At 46.8% G+C, this 12,671-nt stretch overlaps 1 protein-coding gene across 1 annotated transcript; it reads right to left on the bottom strand.

Moving 5' to 3' along the window:
• Positions 1-4,449: 4,449 nt before the first annotated feature.
• Positions 4,450-12,015, bottom strand: OGFOD1 (2-oxoglutarate and iron-dependent oxygenase domain containing 1; the record flags this gene model as incomplete). The annotated part of the gene is made up of 10 exons (XM_009868532.1): positions 4,450-4,670; positions 5,178-5,236; positions 6,072-6,194; positions 7,299-7,588; positions 7,699-7,778; positions 7,900-8,013; positions 8,358-8,486; positions 10,356-10,447; positions 10,940-11,056; positions 11,915-12,015. Coding segments are annotated over 10 exons (1,267 nt in total), but the record flags the coding sequence as incomplete, so codon positions are not given.
• Positions 12,016-12,671: the final 656 nt, after the last annotated feature.

Consider the following 12,671-nt stretch of genomic DNA (forward strand, 5'->3'; position numbering starts at 1 on the left):
TAACATCTCCTTGCTGGCTTTTAAACCAGAAGATCTTTGAAAGCTGTCTAGCTCCAGGATCCACTCAGGTAGGAAGTGGTCTGTTACATACCGACACTCTCCTCACACCTGGATTGCAGGAAATTTTGCTTCCAGCTACTGGTTCCATGCTATTGCTGGAGAAAAAAAACCCTGCAGATCCTGTGGTGGGCATTTCAGGACCAAAAAAAAAACACCTGCACATCCAAGCTTGGTGCATACTTAGGAGGAGTTGGCAGTGATTAATGGGATCAAAAGAGGAAAGTATTGAAAAATGTCTTGGCTCCTGGCTCAAACCAGTTTATTAATTGTGGGATCTCTTAGAATTGAATTGAAATATTTCAATATGGCTCTATCTTAGATCTAATGATTTTAGAACCTTTGCCAAAGCAAATTTCTTGTAGAAGCTAAAAATAGCCTGAACAGGATGGAAGGTGGGCCCCAGGGCTCCTAGCTCCCGTGCCATTCGTCACACCTACCACTGCCTGGACCGGTGTTTGCAACGCGGGTGGGGAGGAGGTAGTCCAGCTCTGCGAAACAAAATTCTTGGATAGCTTCTCAGGATTGTTGTGAATATTTGCATCCTGTAACTGGTCTCTCACTTGCCACTGCTGAATTAAAGCCAGCAGCCCATTTGTTACAGAGCAATGGGTGAGCATGCAACCAACTGAAGGAGGAACACAATTCTTGCTGCATGTTTTCAATCCCCAAAACGGCCCCTTCAACATGGAGAACTGTGCTGCTGAAAGCACGGATCACTGTTGCTTCAGATCTGCGGCAGGAGCTTGTTTGACTCCTTCTAAGAACCTGGTTGTTAGTCAAATCCAGCTCCTTCAAAAAGGGTGGGGAGCCACCCATGCTGTTCTAAGCAAGGGAGCTTAGTCTTAAAGCTTGATTATGGAACAGTCTCCTGGCATCAGTGCTGGGCTCTCTGCCACCTGTTGTACCTGTTCCCACTCTTTCAACCTCTTGTTCTTGATGTTCAAAATCCTCGTGCTTGCTTACTTAAATTTATGTAGTCTGCTGGATGATAAGAGAGTGGCTCTGATCAGAAAGCAGCTTTCCCATCAGCCTGATTTTCAGGGCTGCGCACCAGGTGCTTCCAGTCCCAGCTCTGTTTTGCTCTTGGCGGTGAGGTCAGTCCCTCGGTCACAGTCCAGACCTCTGATAAGGCTGATTTTCCCCTGGCTAAGTTTCTGACAACAATTTTGTTACTTGTTTTCCCGTAAAAATAAATTTTATCATTGCCAAATGTAAAATCCATGTCCCGTAAGCTGAAGTTCTACCAGGTTTGCAGTTGCCTGCAGAAATAAAGCAGCCCTTGGCTGGCGTAGGCTGAACCTTCACCAGGAGATCAGTGGCTGGTACGATTCAGTCCAGGACTAACACCTGGTGATCCCATTCTCAGGTACAGGAGAGGAACTGGTCACAGCAGGTTAAACTGCTGGTCAAGTATAGAAAAACCTCTGAAACCACACTGGTAGAGCTGTGTGTTGTTAAAAACATCATGGGCAAGGTTGCTTTGGTGGTGTCACACCTTGGTACCTGTGCTGGGGATATGGTCTAGACCACAGTCCTGCCCTGCTGGGGCATTTCGGTGCCTGTCTGCAACTTCCCTTTGGGCTGGAGCCTTCCTCGTATGGCCCCTGCACTGCCTGGGAAGTGCAGAGACACCTTGCTGGGTCAGCGCATGCTGAACATGGGTCTATGTAGCAGTGATTTTTCAATGTCTTAATTCAAGTTCCAGTTTGGAATTTAAAAAAAATGCTGGAACTGATAGCTGACAACAGGTTATCTGATTTTAGCCCCTTTTTTTTCCAAGCCCCATGGGCTGCTGCTCATGTTCATGAATGTTAATTCAATGAATACTCAATGTCAGAATTTTTTTGCTGCATGTTTATGAATGTCAAAACCATTCCCTTAGTCTGGTCTACAGCTAAACTTTATCTTGCTGCATATCGAATTGTTCCTGTTTCCAGCTCCTTGGCAAACTGATAACCACCAAACCCTAAAAAATTAGTTGTGAAGCATTTGTGCAACTCGGCACTTCAGCACCTGAAAGCTGCTGGGACCCTGCAGCAAATGCCAGGCTTCAGAGATGCAGTGAGGAAATGTGTGTCCTTGTACAGCTGAGCTGCGCGACGCCTGCATGACGTCATCTTGCCTGGTATGAAGTTTCTGCGAACTCTCTTCATTTGCTCTTCTCGATCCTATTTTTCTGTATTGTCCTGCTTACTCGTTTTGTGGGTACGTATGTATTTATTCATATTCCTTGCCAAAATGATCAGAGGACTTTGCAAGTAGCTACACCTAATTGTAAATAGAGTTATATCCAACGAGAGAATCTAGAGAGAGGGCTCGTGTTACCAGTGCAGGCTCTAAATGAAGACCTCTCCCCTGAGTAGCTCAAGTCATTTGAAATTTCAGTGGGGGTGACTTTGGCTTTCAGGACCAAACAGAAAGGCTGGGCTAGCAGAGATGTGTTAATTTTTAAATCTTTGAACGCTAACTGCAAATTTGGCTCCTTAAATTACTTCATCTCAGTCACCAGAGGCAGAAGGGTGGCTCCCTGTGTGATCAGAGATACAGGCTTGCTCAAGCAGAGGCTGGTATGCCCTCTAGTGTATTATTTATTAACCTCCATTACTCCATTGTCTCTTTCTACTGGAGCAGCTCAGATGAAGAACTACTTTCTCCCCAAGAGCTGCTGTGCCTCAGAAACCAACAATTCCAGAGAGTCTTGTCCTTGTTCTAAGATTTGTTTCTAGCTTCATCCTCTTGTCTTCATAAGTAGCATAAAACAGTAGGAAAGGAAGATTAAAACCGAGCAAGCAAGTCTTGGCAGTGCACAGAGCAGCCAGCCAGCCCACTTTCACTTTGGAAGCAGCTTCGTGCTTTAGTGGTTCTTTTTTCAAACCTTGCCCACGTGCGGGCATCGTGGCTGGAGGTTGTTGCTCCTGTATCTCCCTGAAGCCATGCCCAAAGGACGTCCCGCTCCACAAAGGGTACAGAGTGCTCATGTGCCAACGTGGTGAGCCTTGCCTTGAGCTTCTGCTGCTCCTCTGCTGCCAGCTGTGCTCCTACAACACTGCGCTGGTCTTCAGCAACAGGCCTGGCACTGGAAAAGCAGCAAACTCGAATCCAAAGGTACCCTCTCCTGAGTAGGAGGAACAACAGCTCTTCCCAGCTCTCTGCAAGCCCACGGCCTGCACTGTCAGGCTTGGATGAGCTCAAAGTACACCTGTGTCTCTTCATTGCCAGAGAGGAGGGAAAAAAAAAAAAGATTTCAGGCAAGCACATGCAGGCCAGGGCAGAGTGTTCTGCACTTTGGCTGCTTCCCAGAGCAACCAGCACAGCTCTGCAGCACCACTTCTTGGTGGGCTGGACACCTCGGGTGACAGCCTGGCACAGTCCTCCTTTCAGGCATCGTGGGGCCGGTGAGCCCTACTGGAAATGCATGTAGGTGTGAGGTATTGCACCAAGACCACCACCCTTCTTGTGCTGTTTACCACAGAACCTTGGTGTCTGCTGCCTGTAAAGATCTGAGCTGATCTCCAGAAGTCACGGTGGAGCCCAGAACCCAGGGTGACAAGATGAGAAGCCACGCCACTGGGGACCCTCCTACCACCAAGCTAGGAAGACGTGAGTTACTGCCTTGCCACTGCCCCCATCTCAGGCTGGAGCCATGACCCTTTCACAGGTGAAGCATGTACCCACGTGCCTATGCAGGTAGAAGTACACAGGAACAGCTCTTTTTTTCTTGTCTATTTAGCTTGTAAATTCTTTGAAGAAAGGGCTTCATCTGGGTCTGTCTGCACAGCACTTAGCATGATAAAGTCCTGCTCCTTGTTACAGTGCCAGGTCCTTCTCAATGCCAGCAGCATCATACCTCACTATCTTCCTTCCCAACTTCAGGGAGTTGTGTAGCTGGAAAAACCTCTTATTTCCCACGGCAGCTCCTTTATTGCTGCCTCTACAAACAGCGAACACAATTAAGCCCCAGAAAATGTCTTGGGCATTTTGTAACAAAACTTGCCCAACCAGAGTTTGAAGCATTTAGCTGACCCACTTCCCCCTTTTTTTTTTTTTAATAATTTTTTAAAATAAAGAGTCATCAGCTTGGGGCAAATCACAATTGTAATTTTCACCCTGACAGATCAGAGATGCGTCCCAGTGTACTATTTCCATGAGAGAACATCTGGAAAGCTGAGAGTTGTGCGATGGTGTGACCACGACTCCCTCCACGCAGCGTTAAAAGCAGTCGTGTGTGTTACAGTGGACTCAGGAGAAGACTGGATTTCCATTTGTACGGTTTAAAAAAGTCACCTGGACCCCACACAGTAGGATACAGCTCATATATGGTTTGAGAAAGTTATCAGCAGCGAAGTTTTCTGGGCTTAGACAAACTCCAGCGGAACACCTGGACAGAAACCTGCCCCCACCCCTCCCCACCACTATTTTCTGTGTCACGATGCTCGCGCTCTGCACCATCACTCATAATAGACAAAAGAAAAATCCCAAAATCCTGTTCTGTTCGGATGCTTTTTCAGGCATGCCAAGCTACGATGATTGATGTATTTCACAAACTTCATAGTTTCTTTGTCTCTATAAACTAAGGCCAAGCAGTTTTCCTCTGGATTCACCGTCAACAGCTGGAAGACACGAAAGTAAGGGAGAAAATTAGGTTCACAAAAACGGCTTTGATATCATTCCGAGGAACAAACAAACAGAACCGTTTCAAAAGCTAGTCAGAACAAAGGTCTTGTGTTAGAAAATGAACTGTGTCGCTATGTTAATACCCCTCAACCTGAAGTATTTAGTAGACAGTAAGAGATTCTGGATTTATTAGCACTGCTACTGACTGTGACCCTAGGAAACAGCACTCTCCGGGAAAAGCATCGCCTCTGCCACAGCCTTGTGCCCCTCGGAGGGCTTCCCCAGGGCCACCCGGGGCAGGTGACATCGGGCACTGTTGGGATGTTAAGCTTTATGCTGAATGCTTGTCTCTGGAAGCTGAAGTCAGAGCTACACCCATGAGCATTAATTCAGGCAGGAAGGCTCCAGCGCAATACCAAGTAGCCTCAGGATTATGTTAGCGTAACAAAAAATCGCAGTTATGCCTCTCCACCCTCAACAACTTTATCTAATGTGATCCTTACCTCTTCGTCTTCGCCTTTAGCGATGTAGGAAGTAAAGCCACCATATTCTGGATCCCAGTCTTAAAAGGGAAAAGAAAAATTCTCAGAAAGTTCAATGCTACCTAGGCTCCATCCAGCCTTCCTGGAGATGCCGTTTTCCCATCCCACTTCCCACAGCTACTGGATACAGTACAATTCTGTTTACTTCCTGCCAGTCTATTATTTTATTTTTTTCCCAAATCAGAAACGAAGCAAATGTACTAGATTTGCCTGTTGCCACAGATGGGCTGTTTAAGGTTGCTTAGTGCTCTGCTCCTCGCCTGTAGAGCAGTTCTGCCCGAGCAGATATGCAAAAGGCTTTCAATGTAATTGCCAGCATGTGCCAGGTGGTTTCAGCTGCGGATTCTGGGCGCAGCTTAAGCACAATGCTTCTGTTTAGATATGTTTTCACCACTATCTAACGAGCAATCGACCTAAAACGCCTAGACATGCCTAAAGTAGCTTTTGAAAACCCAGGGCTTTGGGAATGGGAGGCACAGTGATAAGTTTGATGAGGAAAAGGGTGACATGGATACGCTTTTAGTGGATGTTCTGAACCCCTGCTATGCCCAGAGCCACTGCTTAGGGAGGAAAGGTCTGGGAGACGCAGCCTTTCCTTCTGCCCAAGCGCCATCTCCTGGCTCCAGCAGGAAAGCTCAAAGCTGCTCCTAAGGCCGCAGCCCCGAATCTGTGTGTAAGGACTACTGAAACCAGGGCTTACGCAGAAACAAGGACTATGATAAAGTCTACAAAGCCCTTCTGTGTAGGAAAAAACAGGGAAATTTTGGCTATTTTGGCAGTGATGAGAATTCAGAAGTCCCTTCTTTACACAAACCTTGTAAGGGAGAGACCGACATCTCTCTTTTGTACACTTACCCTCACAGCCGCAGAAGAAGAGCAGGTCAAGAGCAAATTCTGTTGCTTGAGTATCATGGACTAGAGTATAGTGCCCGTGGGTCCAGTGCCTCAGCTCCCCTGCGCACATGGGGGCACCCGAACCTAGGAGAGGGAGCAAATAAGCCAGGGAAAACAAGAATGTTGTATTTTATTGTACACTAACTTCTTTTCTAGAGATGCCTCTAAGTTACGTGCTTTGAACAATGTGGAAGAGTGGGGCCAAGCTATGATGTGCTTTGGTTTAACTATTTCTGCCTTTATATTTTTGTCCCTCCCTGGATTTACAGTAGAGCTCCAAATGTCAAGAGCCAGCAACCTCTCTGTTCATGAAGGATTGAAACCACCAAATGGGTCAGTGGAGAAACAAGGAGAGTGCTCTGAACTCGCTCTTCACGTGCCATCCCAGGAATTATGTCAAAATTTGGGAAGCTTTTTGTTTTTCTCATAGCTCTAACCCAGTTTTCAATCCTCAAATGAAAGTTTAAAATGACACGTCGGAATGTGGCAGATAGAAGAGGCAAAATGACTAGCGATGGAAATCAGAAAGACAACGCCTTCATACCAGGTAAGTGCTCTGGTGGGATTTTCAGAAGGTCTCAGTTTTTTTTAATTACCTTTCATTCTAGTGCCCACTAACTTGCCTGGCCCAGTGCACTATATGCATTTTCAGAAAATCTACCCTTGAACTTCAAAGTCACTATTTAAAACGAACAGCACCAATCCATGAACCCAGAATTAACCTAACCTTTTATAGCAATGACATCTCATTGCTGACAACTGGCTATTTAGGCTGGCACCAGTTTTAGGAATTGGTATTCTAATTATCTTCTGATCTGTTTGCCTTCTTCCTTTTGATTTGGCCGCATACAAGAATCTGCTTTATGTGAAGCCGGAGTGTAACTACTGGCAAAAGATTATTGGTCAATTAGTTAACACCCCTCCTCCTCACCCCTGCCTTAACTCCTGCAGAAGTCCCACCCTTGTGTCTGTTCAAAATGGTATCTTTAAGTTAGTCATTATTTTATTCCTTATTCTTTTGCAATGGTCACTTTGGAGACCCAGTCTGACATACTTCATGTCCCATATTTGTGCTGCTGCCAGTACAAGACAAAATGCTAATTCCTTGAAAGTCACTGGGAATTCTGCTGCTGACACCCTTAATGTCAGGATTCTGCTCGAGTCCTTTCACGCTGCTGCTGGACTTACCGTTCCGTGTCTCACTCTCTGGTGCTTCAGGGATGTTGTCAGGCTGGTCTGGCTGGTGGGAGCTGCTATGAGCGTGGTGCTCAGCCTGCTCAGCCTGGGGACTGCTGTGCTCAGCAGTGTTGGGTGCTCTTCCTTCCCCAGCATCTTCATCCTCATCAGAGGGAGCCAGGAAGTGCAGCTTTAGGCCAGTGAAGTTGGAAAGCAGTAAAAACAAGGCCTCAGAGCGTAAGAACTGCAGGAATTTCTTTAGGATGTCGGGGAGGCCGTCTTCCTCTGCTGTCTTGTAGAGCCTGAAAGACAGCAGAGGGATCAGGTCCGTGGGGGCAGCACCAACCAGTGCAGCCTCACCGCAGTTCCTGCTTGACTTGATCAACAGGTGCAGGATGCCATCATTCCCCACCTTTTATTAGCAGGTCCCCGGCTACTCCACTGGATGTCTTTGCTCTCCAAAGCTTCACATAGTAGTTGGTATTTCTCTTTCTAGGTGAGAAAAATAGTGCAGAAACTTCAACGTTGAGCTCCCAGCCTGCATGAACTATGGTACCTGCCAGCCCTGTGACCTCTTCTGGCAGACCACATCCGCTTGAACCACTGCGCTCACCTTAAGAAAATCTTTCAGGAGAATTTCCGATCGCTCCTCAAATTCCTCCTGGATTTGAGCTTGGGAGTCCATGTCCAAATAAACTAGATTCACCCACTCATACAAGATTTCATGCTGAAAGGGAAATGGATTTGGTTGCTGAATTTGCAAAAGTAAAAAGGATTCCCCAATTCTCCCTTAAGCAGCTGGCCACAGGGCTGGATTCCTCTCCGCACAAACTCCATTCCTTTCTTTTTTTCCTTAGTTGTGCCATGAGTATTTTCTGCGCTTTTGTAGGTATGCAACATGTACAGAGTCAAGAAAGATCCACAAGAAAGACACCAGCTACGCATTTATGGATGGGAAACAAAAAGAATGGGATTAAAGCAGCCCTCAGCATCGGTGCATCCCAAAACAGGTCTTCCAGGGACACAAAAGAAAGAGAAATGCAGGTAAGCAGATGTAGGCTTGTTACTCACATCATAGGGGATGTGTGGGCTCCTGGGCACAGCAGCTTCGATGTGGCGTGCAGGCCTGACTATTGACGGGCCATGAAACCAGCCGCTCACCGACAAACGGCACTTCTCCTCAGACAGAACTTCTGACACCTGGAGCACAACGTTGAGCAGCACGTTACTGTTTAGATTACAGGACATTTAAAGACCAGCTCTAACAGACGCTATGTAGGCTCAGCATAGGAGATGGCCCTGACTCCGGAGTGCCTGCTGCACACATGGAGAAGTCAGATAAGGGCTAGACCAGGTCAGATTATTCTTGGTTTACTGGAAGAGGGCTTAAAGCAAACTTTGATGCTCAAGTCCATTGTAGGGTTTCTAGAATCCCAGCCCAGCTTTTTAATTCAAGCTCCCAACAAAACCCCTTGCCTCTCTCGGAGAGCATTTGTCTGATGCTTTTGTCTCTGGAGTAAAGGTCTATGAGCAGCCCTGCTACCTTGGCATTTAACCTGATCTCTGGAAATCCTTGGTTTTCACACAGTGGTGGCCACCATTAAATCTTAATTTCATTGAATGGCACACTGAGGTAAATTGGGCTAAATTGAACAATTTCAATTCTAGGGTGCTGTACTGTAATGGCAGCGTAAAGAGAAAGCCACTGGCTGCTAGCCACAAACCATGAATCTCTGAATAGCACATAAAGACTTTGTGCTGGTTTGGTTTGTGTTTTAGAACAGTCTGATCAAACAGGAGGAGGAAACAGTCTATTCTGAAGAGGTTTTAGTTCCTATTGATTGCTACAGAGCTGTAGCAGCTCTTTCCTTGCATGACTGAGAGGTGTTCTAGGTTATTTGGAATGGCTCCTGAGTCCTAAATCACTTGGGAAATGGAAACCAGAAAACTGCTGGCTCACAGATCCTCTCTGCTCAGCAAAAGCCCACAGCTTTATTTGTTATCTCCTGAAGAAGTGTACACCATGAAGTACAAAACCTGTGTGTGCTGTGGAGGCCTCACATCAGTCTGACCCTTACACAGGCCTCTAACAGTAAATTTGCAGGCTCTACTCTTTATTGACAAAAGGGTCAAAGAAATGAGTTAATGGTTCAGCAAATAGTCTGGGCACAATCAATGAGGTCCAGATGCGGGAGGCTTTAATTCACAGTGCTCCCAGCTAAGCTTAATGCTTATTTTAAAAATAAGCGTTATTATTTAAGCTGAATTTATTGCCTGCGTTAACAGTATCGGAGAGAGTGCCCAGGGACACTGAACAGTGCTCACGTGTGGCATTGAGGTCAGGCCAGTAGGAGGCAGTCACACGGCAAAGTGGAACATGGATTTTTATGACAAGATTAAATCACTACTTGAAAACAATTAGGGCAGTGAATGAACTGTAAGACGCAAATGACACAAAAATTGAACCCTAAGCAGTCTAGGTGAGGACATGCCCAACCTGTATCACTGATCTTCCTCTCCAACCTTCTGCTCTTTGGCCCTGTTTGTTACAGCCCGTGGCATTCTCAAGTGCTCAGGAGTTTCATATTTCAGCCAGATAGTTGTTCCACGCAGTTTCACTGACTATTCATCCTGTTCCCAGGCATCTTTCTAAGAAGTTCTACGAAGCGCTACCTCACCATCTCAGCGTTTCAGCTATGGGTAGTGCCACACTGGGGAGGTGAGGTGCTGAGGAGCAAAGTCATGGCACCCGCGTGAAAAACATGAGCTAGCTTAAAACAAACAAACAAAAGTCCTTCTCACCACCACAGCCAAATCCACAGCAGCGGCTTGCCAGGAGAACAACACAAAATAGAAATGGAAATTTTTCTTCCCCCAGGATGATGAAGTGAGACAGCTGGCTTTGTCAGTTCTTGTTCTCCTTGAAGCTCTGCCTTTAGCACGAGTATCCACTCTACCCACACTTCTCCCTTTCCCTTCTCCCTCCCCATCAGGACTGTAATAACACGCAGAGTGAATGAATAACCACAACAATGAGAATCAAAAAATGAACAAGAGACAGCTCCTTGCCTGGTGGAAAGAGACTGGAGACACTTCAAAGAAAACCAGCGTGTTCCACGAAGGCACTAACGACTTGACGATGTGCTGTGGCTGGAAGTGTTCTGAGGAGGAAGAAAACATACTTTGATTAAGAAAGGAACTAGAACTCCCTAGGAACTGCCATTTCTCTCTGACTTTGTGAGATTGCAACTGGTGAGACACCTGGGTATAAGGGACAGAGCTCAGTGCTCGGGCTCTGAGGAATCTGTGGACTTCTGTTGCTGTTAAGGGACATTCTGTCCATGACTTTAGAGTTCCAAGCAGTTACTGGCATCACTTCCATTCCTCTCTTGGCCCTTGCACAAAATGTAAAAAAAAAAAAAAAAAAGATTCCCTGTTGATTACTTTCTCCAGTTTCTCTGTTGTCACCCATTAGTGCTCTCTGCAAAGCCTGCTACAGCCCATCTCAAGGTGCAAAGTCTGCTGATATGTCAGCTTCTCTGGACAAAGGAGAAGCTCTTTTATCTTTCTTGTATAGTTTGAGGAGAGTTGCTACAAGGGTTGCCTAGGCTTCATCTTTTTAAGCGACGTGAGGCTGAGCTCAGAGCTCTTACCATCTGTGCTATACAGGTCCAGCGTTCCCCCGTCGCTTTTCTCCCAGGGCGGGACGAGGTACAGGATGAAAGCAATTCTCCGACCTTCCAGCTCATCGTCGTGGCACAGCAAGACATCTGCAATTACACGGTTTTTTGCTGCAATAGCGCCTTTCCAGTACATGCATGACTCATTCCAGTGGCTGCTTCCCAGCTTTGTCCCCGCAAGGATGCAACAAGAAAAAACATGCCTGTTCAAAACCTGCATTTTCACTCATCAGCATCACCAGCTTCAGATTTGCAAGATTAACTTCTGTGGGATGGCACTGCATTTGGAAGACTGGCCCACTCTGAAGGTACAGGCAGTTAGAACTTGTCATCTGCCCCCACCTGCCTGCCTGCCACTGGGCATGGTGGACAGAGATTCTCGAGTTAAATACTGACTCAAGCTCTTTGAGATCTGCCCTTTGTGTAGGCTTGTTGCTGGAATAGAGGGGAGTGAGAGCCCTGGGAACAGAAGAGCTGAACCAACAACTGGTTGTGCAAAAGCTTTTTTTAGAAGTGGAGGTGACAGCAGTAAAATTTTCTCCTCCGGACAGTGATTTTTCATGACTATAAGTGTAGGTGCAGTTGTAGCCTGGGCTCACCAAGGTGATGTTTTAGCATCAGGCTTCACAAACTCAACTGCGGCACTGAGAAGCCAAACACATTACCCTTTGGTGTGGAAGCAGGCGTGCACACATGGGCTGAACGTCTCTGGAAAGGTGTGGGCTTGCAGCAGCACTGGCCCCAGGGAAAGCCACAAGCAATGTAACTCTAGCAACAGTTTCTCTGTAATTTGTACTTTATTTCCCAAGACTTTGATTTGCTGCTGATAGCTTCTAGGACCCTCTGAAACTAGAAAGGGGCTGTGGTGGATTATGTAATTACGTATCCCCTAGACATGTTGTTTCCTACCCCTAGAAGCTTTGGGGAAAGGATTGCTTATAGACTGACCCGTGTATTCATATTTAGCACAGGAGATGTCAATAGTTGGCTCCAGCTCGATCTGGGTCACAGCAGCAAGCCACGCTCGGAATTCATCACACAGAGCATGCCTGAAAAGACAAGCACAAGGTAAGTGTCCTCTCATGTTATAAAATATATCGCTATAGCCTAAACTAAGTTATTGTCTCCCTTCCAACTATTTAAATGGCTAAAGGTGCTGTTCCAGCTGGTGACAGTGTATTCATGTAAAACCAGGCAGGGGCTGGCCAGAAGTCATAAAATTGTATCATAGAATCACAGAATGGTTTGTCTTGGAAGGGATCATAAAGATTGCCTTGTTCCAACCCCTCCCCGCCGTGGGCAGCGACCCCGGACATCTTCCACTAGATCAGGTTGCCCAGAGCCCCGTCCTACCTGGCCTGGAACATTTCCAGGGATGGGGCATCTGTAGCCTCCCTGGGCAACCTGGTCCAGTGTCTCACCACCCTCATAGTGAAGAATTTCTTCCTAATGTCCAGTCTGCACCTACTGTGCTCCAGTTTAAAACCGTTTTCCCTTGTTCTGTCACTGCCTGCTCTTGTAAAAAGTCCCTCCCCAGCTTTCCCGTGACAATAACGAGCAGGGAGTGTGAAATCAGTTGCGAGGGGCACGGGCAAGCAAGCGTTCCAGAAGTGACAGAGGCAGGGAGGGCTGAACCAGCACGCCCCGGAGCAGGATGTTTAACTGCTGCCAGTGCCGACACCTGCACAGCGCAGATTCAGCTCCC

This window comes from Apaloderma vittatum, unplaced genomic scaffold (genome assembly GCF_000703405.1).
Source record: "Apaloderma vittatum isolate BGI_N311 unplaced genomic scaffold, ASM70340v1 scaffold36074, whole genome shotgun sequence".
Taxonomy (NCBI): domain Eukaryota; kingdom Metazoa; phylum Chordata; class Aves; order Trogoniformes; family Trogonidae; genus Apaloderma; species Apaloderma vittatum.